This window comes from Dama dama, chromosome 27 (genome assembly GCF_033118175.1).
Source record: "Dama dama isolate Ldn47 chromosome 27, ASM3311817v1, whole genome shotgun sequence".
Classification (NCBI taxonomy): Eukaryota; Metazoa; Chordata; class Mammalia; order Artiodactyla; family Cervidae; genus Dama; species Dama dama.
The window spans coordinates 9,853,055-9,879,998 of NC_083707.1; the positions used below are offsets into that span (position 1 = coordinate 9,853,055).

Genomic DNA, 26,944 nt, shown 5'->3' on the forward strand with positions numbered 1-26,944 from the left:
AGAACCCGTCTCCTGTGTCCGCTGCATTGGCAGGCAGATTCTTTACCACTGTACCACCTGGAGACCTCACATATGCATGATTTTATACAAATGGGACAGTTTGTATGCTGGATATTTTCTTTTGTTCACTGTATTTTCTTACTTTTCCTTTTTGCTTGCTGATTTTACCCATCTTCCTTTCTATCCCGCTTCATTATCATCTCCTCTCACCCAGGTAATGCTTGTGAAGACACGCACTCTTTCTCTCACTTTTTCTTTTACAAAAATGTGATTATTCAGTACATACTTCTCTGCTGGTTGTTTTGCTTGAAGAGCTACACTTCACAAAAATGACTTTAAGTTAATCGGGTTATTTAGAATTCTTTCTAGTGATTGCATAATATTTTATGATAAGGATATACTATGATTTATTCAACAATTTTCTTCATAGGCATTTAGCAATTTTGTGATCATTACACATAATGTATAATACCACCTTATAGGTTCCCCAAAGGTTCCCCAAAAGGTTCAGAGGCAAGGGTATGCATGTTTACAACAGCAGTTGTCAGGTTTCTTGAAAAAATAATTGAAACGATTCACATTCCCACTAGCCATTATGACAGTACAATTTTATCTGCAGTTTCATTACAAATAAATGTGAGAGCTCTTTTTAATCTTGGCTTTAATTTTGTTATTTTGATTTTCACAACTCTGACTGCTTTTCAGTTTAGTCTGTTTCCATATAATTTTGTCATTTTAATGAAAGATATAGACTACTGCATCTTAGTATCTATCTAAAAAACATAACTTCCAAGGAAAAGTACTCAAATTCCTTATCAGTTTTTAAGTACTTCCTTTTTTCCCACTGGCATGCCATGAAGTTAAGACAATTTAAAAAACTGTGCCATGACTTCTTAAACATTTTTACTACCATTTAAAGGCAGACTGTTAAATCTACATATTAAAAATGGTTTAAAAGGTAATACCCTCAAATTAATCATAATTTAAGCTAGTTGAAAACTCTCTGCAAGAACTGCACACAAAGCATTCTTCATTTTTATACTTAGATCTTGCCTCAGCTTCACTGTCAGGAAACTCTTCTCTTGGAATTTAAGGCCATTTTCTTTGAGTGAAGAGACCTTCATTTCTCAAAATTCTTACTTGAACCATGAAACAACCACCAACGACAAAGTAAATAAAAACTTCCAATTTCAGACTTGGGGTTTACAGCTGTGAGCCTACATTTCAGAATTATTGCAGAAACCAACACAATGTAAAGCTAATGTTCTCTAGTCAAAATAATAAATAAGTTAAATAAATAAATTTCAGAATTATGTAGAAACATAATTCAATATCCTTCTTATCTGAAATAATAGCCTACAGTATTGCCTCTGTATCCAAAACACAACTCAGGACAATTAAAAATTGTAAAAAACAACAGTGAAAATTGAAACATACAAACAGAAAAAATGATCTTTTATCTATTTTGGAAGACTAGTTTTCTGGGAGTTGTTAGATTTAATCTAAGACATTATTTAAGAGCTCAGAGAAAACTGAAGTGGTCAAGTAGTAAGACAATGAACAAGAAGGCACAGATATTAATATATGATTATTAATGGATATTAATAACATGATACCAGCAAGGCTGGGACAGGTTCTATTATCACATGGGGATTTATATTACCAGAGAGACTTCTATTCAGCCACTACAAAAGTCAATTCTAAATGATGAAATGAGGTCAGATGGCAAGTGAAGAAAGTATATAAAGTGGATCAAGGCATTCAAGGAAAGAGGAACACTTTGACACATTCTAATTCAATTTAGCAAAACTAAGATAAGTGTAGGTGAGTAGGTGTGAGCAGTTTATTTACGCAAAGTGACCTTATCAGTCTTGAATAATATAATCCAGTAATAAATACACCTATAAACTTTAACCACAAATACAGAAGCTTTACTCCCTTTTAAAAGTTACTTAACAAAGCATCTCCTAAAAGACTTCACCATTATTTTGAATTCACATCTTTCAAAGACTTAGTGCTTTCTGCTTCCATCCATTATAAAATGAAAACACCATTCCATTGAGAAAAATCTTTAAAAAACTGTAATAAGCCAACTAATATATTATACAACATAGGGATGCCAGGGCTCCTCTGGTGGTTCAGCTGGTGAAGAATCCGCCTGCAATGGGGGAGACCTGGGTTAGATCTCTGGGTTGGGAAGATCCCTTGGAGAAGGGAACGGCTACCCACTTCAGTATTCTGGCCTGGAGAATTCCATGGACTGTATAGTCCATGGGGTCACAAAGAGTCAGACATGACTGAGTAACTTTCACTTTCACTTTTCAAAGGGATTCCAAAATAAGAAACACTGAGTTCCAACGATAAACTGCCTAGTGTCTCAATAATGTCAGAGTGCTTTATGAACTGGGATGCTAAAATTCAATCTGAAATGTATTTAACTTGTAACACTGAGGATCCACAAAAGCAACCACAGGTCTGCTCACAGGTCTGGAGCATCTAGGGACTGTGGCTGTGCCTCGCGTGCCACACTCTTGCACTGGTAACGCCTTACCAGCTGCCTCCAATGGCACTTGGCAAGAACCAGAGCACGTGTCAGAAGCTTGCTCTAACAAACACCGCCCCGCTCCCAGGCATTGTTTGCTTAATTCTCCAAGTTTGAATGGAAACCTCAGGAGTCCTCAGACCACCTGGGAACAAAATCCACACACAGCAAGATAGTAAACAGGCATCCATAACATCTGCAGAAACAGAGAGACCAAGCTTACTAACAGCCTTCCACAGCATATTTTCACAACAATAAGCCATGCATTTCATAGGTGGATCTTAATCCATCTGGGCTATTGTCTCAGAAGCAGCTCCAGGTCTTCAAGCTGGAGACAGGGCTGTGATTGCTTACCTGATTCACAGGCAAATGTCTTTGACGTTTCATCATGAAAGATAATTGCCACTGCATGCTTCTTTGTCTCTCGAGGCAGCCTGGTTATATTTTTGATGTTGTGCAGTTCAGTTACCTTGAACGAAAAACATTTTTAACTTAGCATACAGTACATGCTCTATGCTGGGTGCTCACACAAAATGATCCATTATTATTGTCCTAAGCCACTTTTCAATGGATATTTTTACTTGTTTCTAATTAACAGGAGTCCAATACCATGCAGAATGAAAACAAACTTTTGATTCCATCAATTGTGGTTATGCTTTGCTCAATTTTGAAAGAGTCTAAAAATTATGTAGAAGAATAACTCTGAAAGCAAGGACTCCTGTGTTTTTGAAAAACTCCATCTTTTACAAACAATAGCCAGTATGGCACACAGAAGATTCTCAATAAATTTCCATTAAATATTGATTGGATTTAACGTCTCAACTGTCTCCTAAATCCCACTCATCATGCAAGTCCCTGGTAGAAATTCAGTCTAACTGACACCTGTCAATCAGCAGTGACTCTAAAATTCTGGAAACATTACATAAAAGCAATGGACTGCCTTCCCAGCCCAAACCACAAAGTGTTCATGTACCCTTACACCCCTGATCGCCACCCTGTTCTCTCACCAAGGCTCATTCATGATTTATGGACCCAGGTTAACAACTCTACTCTTTTGGCAACTAATGATTTTTTAAAAAAATTTTTTTTTATTAGTTGGAGGCTAATTACTTCACAACATTTCAGAGGGTTTTGTCATACATTGATATGAATCAGCCATAGATTTACACGTATTCCCCATCCCGATCCCCCCTCCCACCTCCCTCTCCAATTTTAATGAACAAGTATTTTAGCTCTCAATTGTATGGGTACAAGTCTTTCTGCTGTAACTTGTGCATTTTTATTTCTCTCCACAGTCCCTAGAAATGAGCAGTTTGTCTACTTCCTTGCTTACTCTGCAAACACAACTTTACGATAATAATGTTGTGAGTTAATTTCTAAAATGCATTTCTAAACATGCCACATCAGTATTTCTTCTAATAAAAGATCCTACAGGTTCGTTTTCATTTCCATTTAGTTCAAATACTTAACAATTTCTCTTTAAGTTTCTTTGACCTATGTGCTATTGAGAAGTGCGGTGTTCACTCTCCAAGTATTTCAGAATTTTCTAGCTATTTTCTATTACTGGTTTCTAGTTTCACTGCATTCTAGTTTAATTTCACATGGTAGAGGGAAGGTGTGCTATGGTTTTCATTTTAATTTGTTATGTTCTATGGCCCAAACTACCGCACAATTGAACTCATCTCACACGCTAGTAAAGTAATGCTCAAAATTCTCCAAGCCAGGCTTCAGCAATACGTGAACTGTGAACTTCCAGATGTTCAAGCTGGTTTTAGAAAAGGCAGAGGAATCAGAGATCAAATTGCCAACATCTGCTGGATCATCGGAAAAGCAAGAGAGTTCCAGAAAAACATCTGCTTTATTGACTATGCCAAAGCCTTTGACTGTATGGATCACAATAAACTGTGGAAAATTCTGAAAGAGATGGGCATACCAGACCACCTGACCTGCCTCTTGAGAAACCTATATGCAGGTCAGGAAGCAACAGTTAGAACTGGACATGGAACAACAGACTGGCTCCAAGTAGGAAAAGGAGTACGTCAAGCCTGTATATTGTCACCCTGCTTATTTAACTTATATGCAGAGTACATCATAAGGAACGCTGGGCTGGAAGAAGCACAAGCTGGAATCAAGATTGCCGGAAAAAATATCAATAACCTCAGATATGCAGATGACACTACCCTATGGCAGAAAGTGAAGAGGAACTAAAAAGCCTCTTGATGAAAGTAAAGCAGGAGAGTGAAAAAGTTGGCTTAAAGCTCAACATTCAGAAAACTAAGATCATGGCATCTGGTCCCATCACTTCATGGCAAATAGATGGGGAAACAGTGAAAACAGTGGCTGACTTTATTTTTCTGGGCTCCAAAATCACTGCAGATGGTGACTACAGCCATGAAATTAAAAGATGCTTGCTCCCTGGAAGGAAAGTTATGATCAACCTAGACAGCACATTAAAGAACAGAGACATTACTTTGTCAATAAAGGTCCATCTAGTCAAGGTTGTGGTTTTTCCAGTGGTCATGTATGGATGTGAGAGTTGGACTATAAACAAAGCTGAGCACAGAAGAATTGATGCTCTTGAACTGTGGTGTTGGAGAAGACTCTTGAGAGTCCCTTGGACTGCAGGGAGATCCAACCAGTCCATCCTAAAGGAGATCAGTCCTGGGTGTTCACTGGAAGGACTGATGCTGAAGCTGAAACTCCATTACTTTGGCCATCTGATGCAAAGAGCTGACTCATTTGAAAAGATCCTGATGCTGGGAAAGATTAAGGGCAGGAGGAGAAGGGGACGACAGATGATGAGATGGTTGGATCACGTCACTGAATCAATGGACATGGGTTTGCGTGGGCTCCGGGGGTTGGTGATGGACAGGGAGGCCTGGGGTGCTGCGGCTCATGGGGTCGCAAAGAGTCAGACACAACTGAGTGACTTAACTGAACTATGGCCCAGAATATGATGCATCCTGGTAAGTGAGCTGAGAAGAGTGTGTATTCTGTTTGATGACATCCATGTGAGCTGAGAAGAGTGTGTATTCTGTTTGATGACATACATGTCCATTACATCCAGTTAATTGATGGTGCTGTTGAGTTCCCCTGTGTCTTCACTGATTTTCTGCCTGTTGGGTCTGTCCACTTCTGAGTGAGGGGTGCTGAAGACTCTTACTAGGACAGTGAATGCATCTATTTCCCCTTGTTCTATCAGTTTCTTCCTCATGTCTTTTATTGATCTGTTGTCAGGTGCACCCAGATTAAGGATCGTTATGTCTTCTTGTAGGACTGACAAATTTATCAATATGTAATACTTAATAAAAACCCTTGCTTTGAAGTTTGCTTAAAATTAAAATTTACTCTTGTTTTCTTTTGATTAATGTTAGTATAGCATATCTGAAGAGGAACTAAAGAGCCTCTTGATGAGGGTGAAAGAGGAGAGTGAAAAAGCTGGCTTAAAACTAAACATTCAAAAAACTAAGGTCATGGCATCTGGTCCCATTAATTCAAATCAAATAGATGGGGGAAAAGTAGAAGCAGTGACAGATTTTATTTTCCTGGGCTCCAAACTTGCTGCAGTGATTGCAGCCATGAAATTAAAAGACACTTGCTCCTTGGAAGGAAAGCTATGACAAACCCCAGTGTTTTAAAAAGCAGAAGTGAAATGAAGTGAAGTCGCTCAGTCATGTCCGACTCTTTGCAACCCATGGACTGTAGCCCACCAGGCTCCTCTGTCCATGGGATTCTCCAGGCAAGAATACTGGAGTGGGTTGCCATTTCCTTCTCCAGGGGATTTCCCCAACACAGGGATCGAACCCAGGTCTCCCACATTGCAGGCAGACGCTTTAACCTCTAAGCCACCTTTTGACAAAGATATATAGGGTCAAACCCATGGTTTTCCCAGTAGTCATGGACAGATGTGAGTCAGTCACTTCAGTCACTCCATCATGTCCAACTCTTTGTGACCCCATGGACTGCAGCATGCCAGGCTTCCCTGTCCATCACCAGAAGCTTACTCCCGGAGCTTACTCAAACTCATGTCCATCAAGTTGGTGATGTCATCCAACCATCTTATCCTCTGTTGTCCCCTTCTCCTACTGCCTCCAATCTTTCCCAGCATCAGGATCTTTTCTAATGAGTCAGTTCTTCACATCAGGTGGCCAAGGTATTGGAGTTTCAGCTTCAGCATCAGTCCTCCCAATGAATATTCAGGACTGATTTCCTTTAGGATGGACTGGTTGGATCTCCTTGCAGTCCAAGGGACTCTCAAGAGTCTTCTCCAACACCACAGTTCAAAAGCATCAATTCTTCGGTGCTCAGCTTTGTTTATAGTCCAACTCTCACATCCATAAATGACTAATGGAAAAACCATAGCTTTGACTAGATGGACCTTTGTTGGAAAAGTAATGCCTCTGCTTTTTACTACACTGTCTAGGTTGGTCATAGTTTTTCTTCCAATGAGCAAGCATCTTTTAATTTCATGGCTGCAGTCACCATCTGCAGTGATTTTGGAGCCCAAAAATAAAGTCTCTCACTTTTTCTATGGTTTTTCCACCTATTTGCCATGAAGTGATGGGACTGGATGCCACGATCTTAGTTTTTTGAATGTTTTCAGCCAACTTTTTGGCTTAGTTTTAAGCCAACTTTTTCACTTTCCTCTTCCACTTTCATCAAGAGGCTCTTTTTTGCTTTCTGACATAAGGGTGGTGTCATCTGCATATCTGAGGTTATTGATATTTCTCCTGGCATACTTGGTTTCAGTTTGTGCTTCATCCAGCCTGGGATTTCGCCTGATGTATGTTGCGCATAAGTTAAATAAGCAGGGTGACAATATACAGCCTTGACATACTCCTTTCCTGATTTAGAGCCAGTCTGGCCTTTGTCCAGTTCTAACTGCTGCTTCCTGACCTGCACACAGATTTCTCAGGAGGCAGGTCAGGTAGTCTGATATTCCCATCTCTTGAAGAATTTTTCACAGTTTATTGTGATCCACACAGTCAAAGGCTGTGGCATAGTCAATAAAGCAGAAGTGGATGTTTTTCTGGAACTCTCTCGCTTTTTTGATGATGTAACAAATGTTGGCAATTTAATCTCTGGTTCCTCTGCCTTTTATAAATCCAGTTTGAACATCTGGAAGTTCATGGTTCATGCACTTGACTTGGAGAATTTTGAGAATTACTTTGCTAGTGTGTGAGATGAGTGCAATTGTGCGGTAGTTTGAACATTCTGTGGCACTGTCTTTCTTTGGGATTGAAATGAAAACTGACCTTTTCCAGTCCTGTGTCCACTGCTGTGTTTTCCAAATTTGCTGGCATATTGAGTGCAGCACTTTCACAGCATCATCTTTCAGGATTTGAAATAGCTCAAATTTGAGCTCAAATAGCTCAAAACTGGAATTCCATCACCTCCACTAGCTTTGTTTTCAGTGATGCTTTCCAAGGCCCACTTGACTTTGCATTTCAGGATGTTTGGCTCAAGGTGAGTGATCAGGTCTGGGTCATGAAGATCTTTTTTTGTACAGTTCTTCTGTGTATTCTTGCCACCTTACGGATTCTTGCCATCTCACGGATATGAGAGTTGGACCATAAAGAAGACTGAGTGCCAAAGAATTGATGCTTTTGAAATTGTGGTGCTGGAGAAGAGTCTTAAGAGTTCCTTGAACTGCAAGGAGATCAAACCAGTTGATCCTAAAGGAAATCAACCATGAATATTCACTAGAAGGACTGATGCTGAAGTTGAGGCTCCAATACTTGGCCATGCGATGTGAAGAGCTGACTGATTAGAAAAGACTCTGATGATGGGAAAGATTGAAGGCAGAATGAGAAGAAGGCAGCAGAGGATGAGATGGTTTGATAGTACCACCAACTAAATGGATAAATTTGGGCAAATTCTGGGAGACAGTAAAGGACAGGAAGCCTGGCATGTTGCAGTCCATCAGGTCAAAAGAGCTGCAGATGACTCAGTGACTGGACAACAACAAAGTATGATTTTCTGTACCCACATATTTTTAATTTATAGATGTCTTTACATTTATGGTGGGTTTCTTTATGATAGTGTATAGTTGCATCTTGTTTGATCCACTCTGACAATCCTCATCTTTTAATTGGTACATTTAAGCCATTGATGTTCAAAGTAAATATTGTTATAACTGGAATAATATACAGAATATTTGTACCTGTTTTCTATTTCTTGTCCTTCTTCTCTGTTTCTATTTTATCTTTCACTCTTTTCCTGTCTTTTGTGGTTTTAATTGTGAATTTTATATGATTCCATTTTTCCTCCTTTCTAACATGTCAGCTATACCTTTTTTTTAACTTCTTTTAGTTGCTGCCCTAGAGTATGAAATACAAATTTACAGCTAATGCAATTCCAAACTACACTATATCAATCTACACATATATCAGAGATATATACATATATATCTACTTATCATATATATATTTATAAATGTATACAAAATCAAATACATTGTTGATGTTATTTTGAAAAAACTGTCACCTGTTAGATCAAAAATAAGAAAAAATGGAACTTTTTATCTCCACTTCCACCTTTTTTATGCTTTTCCTTTCTTTATATAGATCTGAGTATCATCATGAGAAACGCTGGGCTGGATGAAGCACAAGCTGGAATCAAGATTGCTGGAAGAAATATCAATAATCTCAGATATGCAGATGACACCACCCTTATGGCAGGAAGTGAAGAGGAACTAAAAAGTCTCTTGATGAAAGTGAAAGAGGAGAGTGAAAAAGTTGGATTAAAGCTCAACACTCAGAAAACTAAGATCATGGCATCTGGTCCTATCAGTTCATGGGAAATAGATGGGGAAACAGTGGAAACAGTGGCTGACTTTATTTTTCTGGGCTCCAAAATCACTGAAGATGGTGATTTCAGCCATGAAATTAAAAGACGCTTACTCCTTGGAAGGAAAGTTATAACCAACCTAGACATCATATTAAAAAGTAGAGACATTACTTTGCCAACAAAGGTCCGTATAGTCAAGGTGATGGTTTTTCCCATGGTCATGTATGGATGTGAGAGTTGGACTATAAAGAAAGCTGAGCACCGAAGAATTGATGCTTTTCAACTGTAGTGTTGGAGAAGACTCTTGAGAGTCCCTTGGACTGCAAGGAGATCCAACCAGTCCATCCTAAAGAAGATCAGTCCTGGGTGTTCATTGGAAGGACTGATGCTGAAGCTGAAACTCCAGTACTTTGGCCACCTCATGCGAAGAGTTGACTCATTGGAAAAGACCCTGATGCTGGGAGGGATTGGGGGCAGGAGGAGAAGGGGACAACAGAGGATGAGATGGCTGGATGGCATCACCAACTCAATGGACATGTGTTTGAGTAATCTCCAGGATTTGGTGATGGACAGGGAGGCCTGGAGTGCTGTGATTCATGGGGTCGCAAAGAGTCGGACATGACTGAGCGACCGAACTTAACTGAGTATCTAATTTACATTATTTTTTTCTCTAAACAAATAATTTTAACATTTTTTACAAAGTCAGTCTTACCAGCAATATATTCAATTTTGTTTGAAAAAGTCAATTTCTGCTTCACTTTTAAAGATAATTTTACAGAGCATACAGAACTCTAGGTTGATCAATTTTTTTCATCTTAAAACATTAAATATAGTTAGCCCTCGATATCCTAGGGTTCCACATCCTCAGGTTCAACCAACCTTGGATTGGGTACTACTTTTAGGATCCACGGTTGGTTGAATCCGAGGACGCAGGACCCGCAGATATGAGAGTCAGCTGTCCTTGCTATTTTATGTAAGGGTTTTGAGCATCCATGGATTTTGGTATCCGTGGAGGATACTGGAACCGACTCCCCGTTAGATACCAAGGGATGGCTGCATTTCACTCTAATCTCCTGTTGCTTGCATAGTTTGTGAGGGAAAGGTAAATGTAATTCCTCTTTGCTCCTCTATGGAGAAGGTGGTTTTTCCTCTCTCTGGTTTCTTTCAGGATTTTTTCCCTTGATTTTCCATAGTTGAAAATGCCTAGGTATACTTTTTGTTCATTTTTTTTGTGGGGAGCAGTTATCCTGTTTGAGGTTCACTGAGATTCCTGGATCTGTAGTTTTGTGTCTGACGTTAATTTGGGGAAATTGTTAGTTATTATTGTGTGAATTTTCCTTTCTCTCTTCTGATGTTGGTGCTTCCATTATGCATATATTATACCTTTTATAGATGTCCAAACAGTACTTGAGGGTTGCTTTTATTTTTACTGTTTCAGTCTCTGATCTCTCTGCTTTTCAGCTTTGGAGGTGTCTTTTTATTTATTTACTAATGGCTGTTCTGCGTCTTTGTGGCTGCACAGGCTTTTCTCTAGTTGCAGCGAGTGGAGGCTACTCTCCAGTTGCAGGGTAGGACTGCTCACTGCGGCGGCTCCTCTTGTCTGCAGCTCAGGGTCTGGGGCGCACAGGCTTCGGCGGCTGCAGCACATGGGCTCACTGGTTGCAGCTCCCAGGCTCTAAAACAGGCTCAACAGCTGTGCATGTGGGCTCATCTCCTCAGCATGTCGGATTCTTCCCGATGAGGGTTCAAACTCATGTCTCCTGCATTGGCAGATGAGTTCTTTACCACTGAGCCACCAGGGAACCCTGGAAGTTTCTACTGAGACATCTTCAAGCTTGCAGATTCTTTCATCAGCCATGTCCAGTGTTTTTATGTTCATCAAAGGCATCCTTCATTTCTGTTACAGTATTTTTTCTTTTTGGTTCCTTAGACGTTCTGTCTCTCTTCTGACAGTCCCCATCTGTTCTTGCATGCTGTCTACTTTATCCATTAGCATCCTTAGTGTAGTAATCATAGTTGTTTTAAATCCCTGGTCTGATAATTCAACATCTCTGTCTTTTCTGATTTTGATGTTCTATCTCTTCAAATTGTATATTTTGAACAGATATTTTCAAATATCTTTGAAACGCTATTGGTATTTTACCTTTTGGTAATGCCTTGTAATTTTTTCTTGATAGTCTTTTTTTTTAATATTTCCTTTTAAAATCTGTAATAATATGGACTTCTAGCCTCATAAAATAACAAGCTTATCACTCAAGGTTGCTGTGCAGGCTGTCTAGAGGGGCCTATGGTCTCTGTCACAGTAAGTTTACAGTCTATAGTCCACATGCTGGAAAAATTATTTTAATATTTTAAAAATATTTATTTTTCTCTCTCCTTGTCATTATCTCATTTAAGACTAACATGCAAAACTAAAATTGGTAAGGTAAGTGATTTCAAGTTAAATAAACTAAAAATGGTTTGCTTCATATATATGCATGTATAAAAACACCTACCTATGTGTATACATGCATTCATATGTGAATTTATACACATACTATATCTATTTATCTTAAAAAAACTCATTTTCTCTTCCACACAAGAAAAACGAGGCACTAGTATCTTACAGTGTCAGATCCTGGGGAGAAAGATGAGAATTTTTTTTGGAACAATAATTTGTATATTATATTTGAAGTACATTAAAGCATACTCTCAACAATGAACTCTTAAATTTTTAAATCATTTGATAATTGACTCAAGTAATAGTTAAGCCAATTTTAATTCTAAAATAGTAGATTAAAGATATTTTTAAGAGACATTATTTCCAAGTGTTATTAATTTTAAATAAGCAAATGATCTTACCAAAATTGAGTAGAGTCTAAAAGCAATGAAGATCATGTGTTGCTTAAGAACAGATAGGATCCATGTTAGGTGAGTATAAAAGTGATACACCACCATATAAGATACATTATATATAATATCAAGTTGTGCCAAACAATATCATAAAAACATTTAGTATTCTGCTCAAAGGCCTTTTCCAAATATCCTTATTTACAAATATAAAAGAATATTGGAACTAATATTGCGGAGGACATCTCCTCATGGCAAAAAATCAACAAAGCAAATTAATAAACAGCCTAGCAAAATGCAGCAAGCACTAGAGATTCTCTAACTTTTGTGCCTCAGGCAATCTGACAGACAATGTAGTTCAAACAAAGCATTTGCCCTTCTGTAAAATTCACATTTAGAAATGCAGAGAAGCTCTTCAAGCAGACATGGTTACACTGCTTTCCGCAATAGTGTGAGGCTTTCTATTGATCAATCGTGCGATGCTACCCGCTTCAGTGCGTGCCCTAACACGCTGAGGAGATGCCAGGAAGCAGAGCACTCACGCAGGCACAAATCTCACCTCTCAGACCGTCTTGGTTAGGAAGTTCAAGAGTTCTATTAGATTACAAAATGTTACAAAGTCATACCGGAAGAGTTTCTAAGGACTTGGTATACCTTTGGAATTTGCATGCATGCATGCTCAGTCGCTTCAGCTGTGTCAGACTCTGCGACTTATGAACTGTAGCCCGCCAGGCTCCTCTGTCCATGGGGGTTCTCCAGACAAGAATACTGGACTCGGATGCTTATGCCCTCCTCCAGGGGATCTTCCCAACCCAGGGATCGAATCTGCATCTCTTATGTCTCCTGCATTGGCGGGGGGTGGTTCTCAACAGTTAGTGCCACCTCGGAAACCCCTTGTAATCTGATGTATCTTTAATTCAAAATATATTTTAAAAATATTTAGAATCATAGAAATTCAGGTCAGGATATATCTGAATCTCTTGTCCTCACTTTTCGCTTTCAGTACTAAATGATTTTATGATCCAGTACAAACTGTTTGCGTTTTCTTAGAGAAAGGTAATTCTTAAAATAATGTCTTCAGATGCTTTAAAATAAAAATATTTTTATTGGTCTACAACCCAACAGTGTGATATAAAACTGTGAACTTCTATTGAGTGTGAAATCCTTGTGTGCATGCTAAGTCACTTCAGACCTGTTCGATTCTTTGAGACTCCATGGACTGTAGCCCACCAGGCTCTTCTGTCTGCGGGATTTTCCAGGCAAGAATACTGGAGTGGGTTCCTGTGTTTCTCCTGGGGATCTTCCAGATCCAAGGAACCTGTGTCTCTATGTCTCCTGCATTGGCAGGTGAATTCTTTACCACTAGCACCACCAAATCCTAGAGTATTTCAATAATATATATCTATAAATTATTATATCATTTAATAATTCAACCCATATTTCTGAAATATTAATTTTTCATATTGCTCTAAAAGGAAAAAACATTAGTTTAATAATAAGGCATTAAAATAATTAAATATGAAATTAGCAGAATTTAATTAAAGGAAATATTACTTGAAAATAATTTAGGTTGTTTAAGTCTAAGTCAATAAATGCCATGGTCAATAATTTAAAATACTGAGGTCGAGTAAGTGTGTGTAGGTATACAAAAACAGCATGTTAAACACCTTAAATATATACAAACTTTATTTTATTTGCTGGAGAGGGTATGGAGAAAAGGGAACCCTCTTACACTGTTGGTGGGAATGCAAACTAGTACAGCTGCTATGGAGAACAGTGTGGAGATTTCTTAAAAAACTGGAAATAGAATTGCCATATGACCCAGCAATCCCACTTCTGGGCATACACACCGAGGAAACCAGATCTCAAAGAGACATGTGCACCCCAATGTTTATCACAGCACTGTTTATAATAGCCAGGACATGGAAGCAACCTAGATGCCCATCAGCAGACGAATGGATAAGGAAGCTGTGGTACATATACACCATGGAATATTACTCAGCCATTAAAAAGAATTCATTTGAATCAGTTCTAATGAGATGGATGAAACTGGAGCCCATCATACGGAGTGAAGTAAGCCAGAAAGATAAACACCAATACAGTATACTAACACAAATATATGGAATTTAGAAAGATGGTAACGACAACCCTATATGCAAAACAGAAAAAGAGACACAGATGTACAGAACAGACTTTTGGACTCTATGGGAGAAGGCAAGGGTGGGATGTTTCGAGAGAATGGCATCAAAACATGTATGTTATCTATGGTGAAACAAATCACCAGCCCAGGTTGGATGCATGAGACAAGTGCTCGGGCCTGGTGCACTGGGAAGACCCAGAGGAATCGGGTAGAAAGGGAGGTGGGAGGGGGGATCGGGATGGGGAACACATGTAAATCCATGGCTGATTCATGTCAATGTATGACAAAACCCACTACAATACTGTAAAGTAATTAGCCTCCAACTAATAAAAATAAAGGAAAAAAAAAAAAAAGAATACCGTAACTAGACTTTCTTGGTGACTCAGTAGGAAAGATTTTGTCTGCAATGCAGAAGATGCAGTTTCGATCCCCGAGTTGGGAAGTTCCCAGGAAAGAGGAAATGGCAACCCTCTCCAGTATTCTTGCCTTGGAAATTCCTTGGACAGAGGAGTCTGGTGGGCTAGTCTACAGGGTCGAAGAGAGCTGGACACAACTTAGCGACTAAACAACAACATTGGAGCCACTGCCTTGATTCCTGCTGTAGTTTTTACCTATTATTGCCTTTGCTCCAAAACAAAGTGAAAATGACAATATGCTAGTGTTATGATGAAAAGAGTGCTGTCTATGTGGACAATTCTGGGGTCCAGTGTTGCAAATACCGGCTTCTCTCAGGCCCACAACACCTATTCTGTCCTGAAACTCTGCCAACATCTATTTCATGTACAGTCCTCTTATTCCCTCCTCTCCACAACTTCACTCCTCCTTCAAAAGCAAGACTCTTGCTCTTTCTTGTCTTAAATGTTTCCATTTGTTTTTCCATCTGCCTTCATTCCCTTCATCTTCCACTGTCTTGTTTACACTGGTTTTAGACTTATATTTTTAACCCAAACGTTTTATCATGCCCCTTCATTTATCATGCCTTCAGTCAGTTAGTCAGCATTAGATACTAAGTCGTGTCTGACTCTTTGTGACACCTGTAGCCTGCCAGGCTCCCCTGTCCACGGAACTCTCCAGGCAAGAATACTGGAGTGGGTTTCCATTTCCTCCTCCAGGGGCTCTTAACCCAGGGATCAAACCTGGGTCTCCTGCATTGTGGGCAGATTCTTTACCGTCTGAGCCACAAGGCATTAAAACCATTTAATTACACCTTACAATTAAGTTCTCACTCCTTAGCAAGGACTTGATGACTTCAGTTCCTTCCTGGAAATTCAATCTCATCTTTCTCTACATTAACCTTGAACACAAGTTAGCGTCCAGCCATGTACAAAGTCTTTCAGTTGTTTTGAATAGAAATGTGCTATTTAAAGGTGATGCTAAAGCTGAAGCTCCAATACTTTGGCCACCTGATGTGAACAGCTGACTTATCAGAAAAGACCCGGATACTCAGAAAGATTGAGGGCAGTAGGAGAAGGGGGCGACAGAGGATGAGATGGTTAGATAGCATCACCGAGTCAATGAACACGAATTTGGGCAAACTCCAGAGATAGTGGAGGACAGAGAAGCCTGGCATGCTGCAGTTTATGAGCTTGCAGAGTCGGATATGACTTAGCGATGGTACAACATTCAAAGGTTACAGAGTCTTTTGCAGAATAATCTTCTTGGAGCATCCTTCAGCTTCCTATCAAGCTCACAATCATTCATCAAGACCAACGAACAAGCCTCCCTTAACCTTCCCCGAATGACTCATGCACAGTTAATAGCCTGTCACTGATGGTGGTGGTAGGTGGTGTTTCTCAAGTCCTTGACAGTGTGATCTGAATTCAGATGGCTTCCCGACTCATTATGAAATCTGGTTGTGTTCTTACAGTGGACTCAGTAAGTAAATTATTGAGTTGTTCCTTTATTAATTCATGTCATTTATTTATCAATTCTCTACATAACTAGACTGCTATATAGGATTTTTTTTTTCATTTTAAGTACATGCTTTTCACAGTGCAGACCAGTAGATACCTGTTAAGTGATTGACTCTTTCATATCTGATGAGAAAAGAAAAGATTAAAGATAAAGAAGAGGATAGCATATAGCTGCACTGGGTTATATGCTCTGAAAGGGAGGGCATACTTCTGTGTATCACTTAATAAGACCAAACATCAGAGAAGCTGCTTCACTTGCAGATGAAAATAGTTCATTAGATTTTAGTCATTCTACTACTACTTAGTTTGTAGAACTTTCAGGAGGAATCTGATATGGGCTGAAGGGCATAGTGATATTTTCTCCAATTAAGCCCAAGTTTTTCAGAGGGATTTTCTTTGCATACTTAGCAAATTTAGAATGAACAAATTAAGGTTTACTGTAAAATTTAAAAATCATCCTACTACTATGTTATATATCTTTCCCTTTAGCCTAACTGTGCATATTAAACTCAATATTCACATTAAATGCAGGTCTAACTCACAAGCATAAAATAAATTTTCACTAATTAGTATACAGATAAATAACTGAAAAAAAAGCATATTTGCTAATTTTTTTTTAATTTTAAAGTATCTCATCAGTTTACTGTCATGACAATTGAGATTAGATACTGCCTATTGAGGTATTCAGTTTCTTCCTTTAAAGATAGTTATATTTTGAAAAGTCAAAGAACTTAACTTTCAGACTTTTTTCAAGTATATTCAAATGAACCAGAATACAAACTGCACTCTTCTTTCTTATTAATCTTACTAGTAATTCTTATGTCTCCTGACATTTTACTAATCTCCTATGTTTGTTTTAATTAGGTCAGAGTTTTTATTTTTGAGAATAAACACTTTAGAAGATAGTTTAATAAAATTCTCTTCATTGGGATAGAGATTATTGATCTTCCAGTAAGAGAAAAGGTGAAAAATTTACTAAAGTTTTAGATTCTTTCATGTATTACATATCAATCTCTTTTGAAAGCCTGAGTCCTAAGTGTTCATAATTACAATTTAAGTATTGGTGTTACCCTATATATTGCATGCTTTAATATTCTGGTCACAATACTTGGATAAAAAGTGTACAATTGCTTCCTTATAAAAATTTTTATCTGTTTTCCAATAGCTGCTTCCTTATATTTGTTTATCACTGAAAAATATGAAATGTGTACCATTGAAAAGATCAATATAACTCATTTTTTAAGCTCCTTGTGACAGACTTTCATGTTTACTGTCTGACAATCCCAACATGTTCATAATCAATAATCACAAGTTCCGTTGTCAGGCGGCACAGTGGTAAAGAATCTGCCTGCCAATGCAGGAGACACAAGAGACACAGATTTGATCCTTGGGTCAGGAAAATACTCTGGAGAAGGAAATGGCAACCAACTCCAGTATTCTTGCCTGGAAAATTCCATGGACGGAGGAGCCTGATGGGCTACAGTCCACAGGGTCACAAAGAGCCAGACACACCTGAACATGCACACATCACTCAAATATTAAAATACATCACACCATGGAATATTACTCAACCATTAAAAAGAATTCATTTGAATCAGTTCTAATGAGATGGATGGAACTGGAGCCCATTATACAGAGTGAAGTAAGCCAGAAAGATAAACACCAATACAGTATACTAACACAAATATATGGAATTTAGAAAGATGGTAATGATAAGCCTATATGCAAAACAGAAAAAGAGACACAGAAATACAGAACAGACTTTTGGACTCTGTGGGAGAAGGCGAGGGTGGGGTGTTTCGAGAGAAGAGCATTGAAACAAATATACTATCAAGGGTGAAACAGATCACCAGCCCAGGTTGGATGCATGAGACAAGTGCTCGGGCCTGGTGCACTGCGAAGACCCAGAGGGATCGGGTGGAGAAAGAGGTGGGAGGGGGGATCGGGATGGGGAATACATGTAAATCCATGGCTGATTCATGTCAATGTATGGCAAAAACCACTACAATGTGGTAAAATAATTAGCCTCCAACTAATAAAAATAAATGGGAAAAAATACATTATGAAATGCATCTTTTAGAGAAAATAATTATGGATAAAATTACACTAGAATTAGAATTAACTATAACAGTCACCGTTGTCTGTCTACTCGGCATCCAGTTCCAGCTCCTTCATTCCTAACAGAATCTGATTTTGCTCGTTGGGTGTCCCTATGTCATGCCGCCCAAGTGCCCAGGTAGGCATCGTTCACTCTCAGTATCATGGTAGAATTTGTTACTCCTAGGGTTATAGTCTCCTTGCTCATGATTAGTTTAAGAAAGACAATATGACCTAAATATACCCAGTGTCTTGCAAACAGAAGTATTCTGGTGGCTTCAGAGAAACGTTTTCTAACTGGAGGTGACCGCCAGATGAATCTAGCCCCTTCTCCGGGGGCCACTGTGTTGTCTGGGTGTCACAATTCAGACACGCTATAGCTATCATTCCAGTAGACTGAAGATGAGGGCAACCATACAAATGGCAGAGCAGAGACAGGAAAAGGGGTAAAAAAAAGAACCCAGGTCCTGAATTTTCATTCTTGAGCAAGAAGCAAGAATGAACCTACCCTGGAGGCATTTTCTTTTTCTGGACATGCTGTAATACATGAGCATGCTCTTCTTTAAGTTGTTTGAATTGGAGTTTCTGTTGCTTTCAATCAAAATCATTCTAACTTACAGCAGAGAGCTGAGCTGCCCTCACTGAACCAACAGGAAACGGCTGTCCTCTCGGGGTGGCCAGCACAAGCTAGGGTGATGTCCAGAACCTGGTCACGCCTCCTGCTTCTCACACTGGTGCTCTTTCCACCAGGTTATATGGCAGCTACTGCTCTGAAACCCACGCTATTTAATAATGGCAAACGATGGCTAATCAAGACGTCATCACAGGAAGGAGAATTCAACTACAAAAGAGCCTCAGACTGCAGGGAGGATGAAAGGTATCTCAGAAAACTCTTTACGTTATTACTCCAAAATTATTTTGAAGTTGTCTATTACAGAAAAAAAAGCACCAAAAAGGAAAATCTATTTTCAGGGCTAAGAAATGCAGAACATCAGTGCAAAGGAAAAATAAGCACTGAAACAGGAAATCTCTACAGCTCTTTCCTCCCTCCTCCCTCCTGCCCCTCATCCTGGTCTCTCTCTCTCTCAACATGTTTCGCTGACTCTAAAAACAAAAAGGCACGAAACAGCTCTGTCAGCCCCAGCATCATTCTCGCTCTGAGAGGCAGACCTTTGCTACAGAGACACTAGCAGAGACACCACAGCCTCTAGGACTTTACTTACTAGGTGCACAACTTTGAATCTTTTAGTGACAGTAATGGGTTGAATAGCGCCCCCTCCCAATGGTATATCCAGGTCCTAAACCCCAGACCATGTGAATGGGAATTTATTTGGGAAAAGGGGTCTTTGCAGGTGTGATTAAGGGTAGGATCTTGAGAGGGGAGCACCCTGGATTCAGAGAGGACACCGCAGCTGATTACCAGAGTCCTGAGATCAGAGGAGGAGACGGAGCTGTGAGGCAGGATACAGTGGATGCGGCCACATGTGTGTAGACTGAACGGACCCCTGGAGCCACCAGAGGCCGAGGATCCTCTCAGAGACTCTGGGCTGCAGCCCAGCCAACATCCTGACCCTTGACCTCTGACCCTCAGAAATGGGAGAAAATAAACTGCAATCTTAAGACAAATGGAAAATTCTGAAAGAGATGGGAATACCAGACCACCTGACCTGCCTCTTGAGAAACCTGTATGCAGGTCAGGAAGCAACAGTTAGAACTGGACATGGAACAACAGACTGGTTCCAAATAGGAAAAGGAGTACGTCAAAGCTGTATATTGTCACCCTGCTTATTTAACTTCTATGCAGAGTACATCATGAGAAACACTGGGCTGGAGGAAGCACAAGCTGGAATCAAGATTGCCGGGAGAAATATCAGTAACCTCAGATATGCAGATGACACCACCCGTATGGCAGAAAGTGAAGAACTAAAGAGCCTCTTGATGAAAGTGAAGGAGGAGAGTGAAAAAGTTGGCTTAAAGCTCAACATTCAGAAAACTAAGATCATGGCATCCAGTCCCATCACTACATGGCAAATAGATGGGGAAACAGTGGAAACAGTGGCTGACTTTATTTTTGGGGGCTCCAAAATCACCGCGGATGGTGATTGCAGCCATGAAATTAAAAGACGGCTTGCTCATTGGAAGGAACATTATGACCAACCTAGACAGCATATTAAAAAGCAGAGACATTACTTTGTCAACAAAGGTCCTTCTAGTCAAAGGCTATGGTTTTTCCAGTGGTCATGTATGGATGTGAGAGTTGGACTATAAAGAAAGCTGAGCTGAAATGAACTGAAGACAAATCTGCAGTAGTCTGTTCAGCTAACCTAGGAAACTTACATGATTCAGTTCAGTTCAGGTCAGTTACTCAGTCGTGTCTGACTCTTTGCAACCCCATGGACTGCAGCACGCCAGGCCTCCCTGTCCATTGCCAACTCCCAGAGTTTACTCAAACTCATGTCCATTGAGGCAATGATACTATCCAGCCATCTCGTCCTCTGTCGTCCCCTTCTCCTCTCGCCTTCAATCTTTCCCAGCATCAGGGTCTTTTCAAATGAGTCAGCTCTTTGCATCAGGTGGCCAAAGTATTGGAGTTTCAGCTTCAGCATGAGTCCTTCCAATGAACACCCAGGACTGATCTCCTTTAGGATGGACTGGTTGGATCTCCTTTCAGTCCAAGGGACTCTCAAGAGTCTTCTCCAAGATGATTACACAATGTTATTTGAATCTGGACAGCCAATTTGTGCTTTAAAGTCAGTTGTCTTGAATGAAGGTAAAATGACAGGAAGAAAATGACCAAAAAATGTCTATATAGACCTATTTCTCTAGTAAGATATTAGTTTCCTAAGAACCAAAGAACATGTCTGTATTTACTTTGAGTTACCTAAAGCATAGCTAACATCAGAAAGTGTCTAAACGTAGTTCTCAAAATTGATAGACTCCATGAGAAAAATCACATGGTTACCCCAGCAAGCTAAAAAAAAAAATAACATCATTGATAGAGTTCAATACCTTTATGAGAAAAAAACCCCAAATATATGAAGTATAGAAAGGGATTTTATTTAAAATTGATTCACCAAAACTTATTTTACTTTATGCACAAGTACTAGACTCAGTCCCTTCACTACTGGAAGCACGACAAAGGTGCTCTTGGTCAGGTGGCACAGGTCCTGGGCAGGAAGGTGAGAAAAGGACCAAGAAAGGAGGAGACATAACTAGCCACGTTTGCAGAAAATATGATCACTGATATGTACATACTAACAGTGTTAAGAGAAAAAAAAACTATTAAAACAACAAAAGTATATGGCAGTTATCAAATATAGTTAACGCAAGAGACCAGCAGGATCTGTATACACTAACAACTGTTAATTAGAAAAAATTACCTTCACTATAACAAGAAAAACTGTAAAGTACCTAGGGATTTTGTTGGAGAAAAATTTAAAACTTAAAGAGAGAAGCTAAAGTGAAGTGAAAGTGTTAGCTGCTCAGTTGTGTCCGACTCTTTGTGGCCCCATGTGTAGCCCACCAGGCTATAGTCATGGAATGGAATGCCATGGAATTATCCAGGCAAGAATACTGGAGTGGGGTGCCATTCCCTTCTCCAGAGGATCGGAACTCAGAGCTCCTGCATCCCAGGAAGATTCTTTACTGTCTGAGACACCAGGGAAGCCCAGAGTAAGAAAAGCATACTCCATGCCCTTAGGTAAACTGCTAAGGTGCCTTTATAAAGTAAGAACTGACCGTGTTTGGGAAACAATTGCTCTAACAAATGCTATAACATCATGTGATCTGGCGGCAATTTAAGACAAGAGGCATGTTAGTGGTCCAAGAACAAACATGCAGGCAGTACAGAGTAGAGAGATCAGAGAAAAACGTATGTGTGTGAGTATCATCTCCTGGGAAGCCCTGAGAAATACATGCCACCACAATAACTGAGAGAATAGCTCATTTAACAAATAGGCGAGGGTGGGATGTCCTGAGAGAACAGCACTGAAACAGGTATACTATCAAGGGTGAAACAGACCACCAGCCCAGGTTGGGTGCATGAGACAGGTGCTCAGGGCTGGTGCGCTGGGAAGACCCAGAGGGATGGGATGGGGAGGGAGGCGGGAGGGGGGATCAGGATGGGGGGATCAGGATGGGGAACACATGTAAATCCATGGCTGATTCATGTCAATGTATGGCAAAAACCACTACAATATTGTAAAGTAATTAGCCTCCAACTAATAAAAATAAATGGAAAAACAAAAACAAAAACAAATAGACTAGTGAAAACTGGGTCCCTAAGTATGAAAAGAAAAATGGAGTCCCTAACGTCATATAAGATCTGGACAGCAGATAGATGAAAGACAAAACTATAATCCTAATTGAATAAAATGTTGGATGATACCTTTGTGATGTATGGTGTAGGGAAGTATTTCCTAAAGAAAGCTGCTGAAGCCCAACTCATGACAAATTTGAATATGTCCAAGATTGCAGATTTCTGTTTAATACTGGACTCCATAAAGTGAATAGACAGTTGACAGACATGAGAATTTATTTATAACATCTAAAACTGAAGTAAGACTAGTGTTTAGAATAGACAAGAAAACCTCATAAAACAGCCAGAAAAATAAAGGGATCCCAGTATGACATGGACCAAACAGTTCACAGAAGAATAAATTTGGAACACAATTATGCACAGGAAGAAGTTCTCAAATTCATTGGTAATAGAAAAACATTATGTTCAAACACAATTGAATATCACTTCACACTCACCAAATTGGGAAAACTTTATGAATAATAGTAGGTGTCAATGAAAATGTGAGAATACAGAACCGTCATGTACCCAGTAGATATATAGAGTGGAGATGCTTTCTGGAAATTCATCTGGTTGGACATATTCAGGCACTCCCACACTCAACACAATGATCTCATTCTTTTTATATATCCCAGAAAATTGCTCGCCTTAGGTCATAAAGACACAGAACCAAAATCTTAATTACTGCACAGTCTGAGGTAATGAGCTGTAGGTGGCTATCTAGTTTCTATCACTGGGAAAAATGGAGAAGTAAAATACAATGGATGTAAACTATGGGGTACAATGTAACAGAAGCAACTGACAAATAGGTCTTAAAAGTCATAATGCAGCAAGAATTAAAAATAAGAAACACAATAAATTATAATACAATATTACTTAAGTGAATTTACAAAGCAGGACATGTTCAAGAAATCAACAGTATACACTTATAAGATTCACAAAAAGGTTCCCATCAAACTCATTATAATGATAATGGAAGTGGAGAGATGAGTGGGATTAAGGAATGAGATTAAAGTAGATTGATTAATCAAATATTATAGAGATGAATGATGATAGCAATTAAATCAATCTTTGCAGCTGAGTTCTATCACACTAGAAAAACAGAAACAAGGAAGGAAGGAGGGAAAGGGAAGAAAGGGAGGGAGAGAGGAAAGGAGGGAGGGAGGGAAATCCACTTCCTATAGAAAGTCAACTGAATGATATGTGAAATTCTAGCAGGTCAACTGCTATTAATTATATGACAATTACAACTTCCCAGCGCTCGGAGTTAGTCTTCTGCTTAACTCTCTATGGCCTAGTATGTGATAACTCCTAATATAGCTAATGGGAACAATTATGTTTCTAAGGACACAGAGTGGAAAAGAGTACGATCATTGTTTTACTTGTTTAGCAGCTAAGCTGTGTCCAACTTTCTGCAACCCCCTGGACTGTAGACTCCGCTGTCCATGGAATTTCCTAGGCAAGAATACTGGAGTGGGTTGCCATTAAAGTGAAAGCAACATTCCAATTATTGTTTGAATGTGATTAAAGTGCATAAAATATCCAAGCTTTGGGGATAATAATGCGTCTGACCTCATGAGTTTACTTGCAAGGTGGAATTCGAATAAAAGAGAGCAAAGTTGGCTTTTAGGTCCACCATCAGCGAGTCGGCTGTACCAGCTCTAAGACTAGGAGAACTTCATGATGGCTCCAGGATTAGGACAATTCCCACTTAACCAAGAAAACCTTTTTATGAAAGGGTAAAAGGATTAGTGGAGAATTACAGGCTACTGCAAATCCGATTAAATTTTAATTTCATAGTACCCGGATTTCTATGATTAACTTGTTTCAAAGGAAAAGTAGGGGAAAAATAGTTGCATAACACTTAACAATCTCTCTCTTTCTCTGTCTCCAAATAAATGGGGGGAAAACATTAATTTCCCTGAATATTGTATATAAGGAATTCAATCACCTCTTCAGGACAGACATCAAATTATGTATGAAAAGAATTTTTACACATAATTTAACAAATGCAATAATTATCATCAAAACAAGAATTTCACTGACTCTCAAAGCCTATGGTTCCCTAAACTAGAATATGTTCTCTAAATAAAATCAGGTTAGAGGCTATTATTGGTCTGTAACTTAAGACTGTTTCATGGGCAATTAAAATTTTACCTTTTGTTACTGAAGTATTAGATGTAAAAAGGATTTATAATTTTTTTAATTTTATATAAATTTGAAACAAATATTAAATGTCATTATTTATAAAATAAAAGATGCTATATAGATATTTATAGCAAGGTACAAAGTAATAATTCAAGAATAAAGTCTCACTGAAACATCCTTCAAATTGTAAGTTGTAAATAAATATGCATTCATTACTTGAAATATAATACATTACATTCCATTAATGGTAGAAAAACAATTTATCCTCAGTGAACATTATGCAATTATCATTTCTCCTGCTGATATTACAACAATTAAGTAGATTTTGTTAATGGGTAAAAAGAGATTTTTAAAAACTCCAGATGCATTGATGATATTCTGAAATAATAATTAAGGGTATTGGCTCTAAATCCATTAAATATGTGTAAAAATGCTTCAGAAATGATGGAAATGATGCCATAACAAAATCACACTGTTGAATATTCTTTCTCAAATTACTATCTGATTTACCATGGAAAATGGCTTGTTTGAAACTACAAATTACTTTATCATGCAAATTGGTCTCAGAATTTTTCTAAAGTTGGTATGAAAAATGTCCCTGGTTTCAAAGATGCAAAATCTGAGGCAGAAATGACTTGTATAACCATAACTGTTTTACATTTACACATCATCTTACATGAAATTGTCATCTCACTTTCTGAGCTATAATATTATTTGCATTTTACAGATAGGAAAGTGAGAGAAAGACACTGTTTAAATCACACTATGCTTCCCCTGATGTAGTACCACTGTGGATGACCGCCTACACACAAGTGAGTAGTTTAAAAAAGTGAACAAAGACAGTAATTTTCCTAACATAAATCCTACTGCTGCATACTCTAAATCAAGCCCAGAATACTCTTACAGGTATTTTCTAAGAGTGTGATTCCATATTTCTCAGTGAAGAGATGACTCTCATGGACCAGTAGGTAATAAACAAATCCTGATGACTGAGTGGTTGCTTTTCTAAGACTTCCTTAAACCACACAGAATGATCATTACTGAAGATTACTTAGATGCTGCAAAATTTCAACTGGGCTTGACTCAAATACTACAAAGATAAAGTCTAACTCTGCAAGTTCCCTATTATTTCAAGAGCACAACTTCACAAATTCTCTCTATCCAGAAGTCTTTACCCATAGCCTTTCTTGCTGATCTCCACCTCTGTCAGTCAAGTGCATCCAGCCTTGGACATAGCCCCCTTCATATTATCCTACATCAAGCCAACATTTTGTATTCCATTTCTATGAGTCTTCCCTGAATGACTAGCACTAGCACTCAGATATTATGAGACAATTAATAATGACCATGGATTAATTGTGACTGCTGCAGGAACCAAGGTGTGTGCCCATGGAACCTTCTGTTCAAGAAACTGAGATGTCTTCAAACTAAAGGATTATAGGAGGATGAATGAATGAATGAGTAAATACACAAGTGGATACAATGCCTTAACCTGAATAAGTGAATATCACTCTGGGAACTTCTGGAGGGATTTCAGGAGGATCCACACCGATGATTATTCTTCACATTAGTGCCCAGGAGGTGCTCATCTAAGCATTAAGCCATTTCTTCATGGAATCAAAGTGAAAACCTTCAAGACACCACATTGTACACAGTGCTGCTTTCACATCTCCCGATGCTTTTGCTTCTAGAGTTAAGGATATGCTCTATTTATAGGTGGCTAGTCTTTGTAAGGACATTTTCACCTTTTCCCCAATTCTCTTGGATGTTTACATATAGTTAAATACTGATAAGTCCAATAGGAGTAAAGTGGATGGAATAAGGTGATGTTTTCAATGTCAGGTTGTCGGGGATTTAGAAATAAGACTGGTCCCAAAATGAGCATTGCTTTTCTTGCAACATGTAGAATGGGAACTTCGCATAGGTCTATCTTCATTCATCCTTTTAAGGGACTTTTATTTATATTTTCCTCCCCACAGACTGCACTCATATTTACTTTATTAAAATTTCTATAAACTGTTTCTTTTTCATCTGCTTAGGAAATTAAGGAAAATTTATTAGCTGATTCTATGTAAATTGCTTTAGCTCAGTTTTCATTGAGGATAAATTTGTTTTGAATATCTGTTATGACAATTATATACAGCTACATTTTCAACCCTAATGCATTTTTAATAACTCGCTTCAGCAGC

The 26,944-nt window shown here is 38.8% G+C and overlaps 1 protein-coding gene across 1 annotated transcript in view; it reads right to left on the bottom strand.

The window, feature by feature from the left end:
- Window positions 1-26,944, bottom strand: part of DOK6 (docking protein 6) — a 389,543-nt gene that overhangs the window by 235,286 nt on the left and 127,313 nt on the right. Inside the window, exon 3 of the mRNA XM_061130680.1 lies at window positions 2,897-3,011. Within this exon, the coding sequence (XP_060986663.1) occupies window positions 2,897-3,011 (115 nt within the window). The remainder of the gene's footprint in view (window positions 1-2,896; window positions 3,012-26,944) is intronic.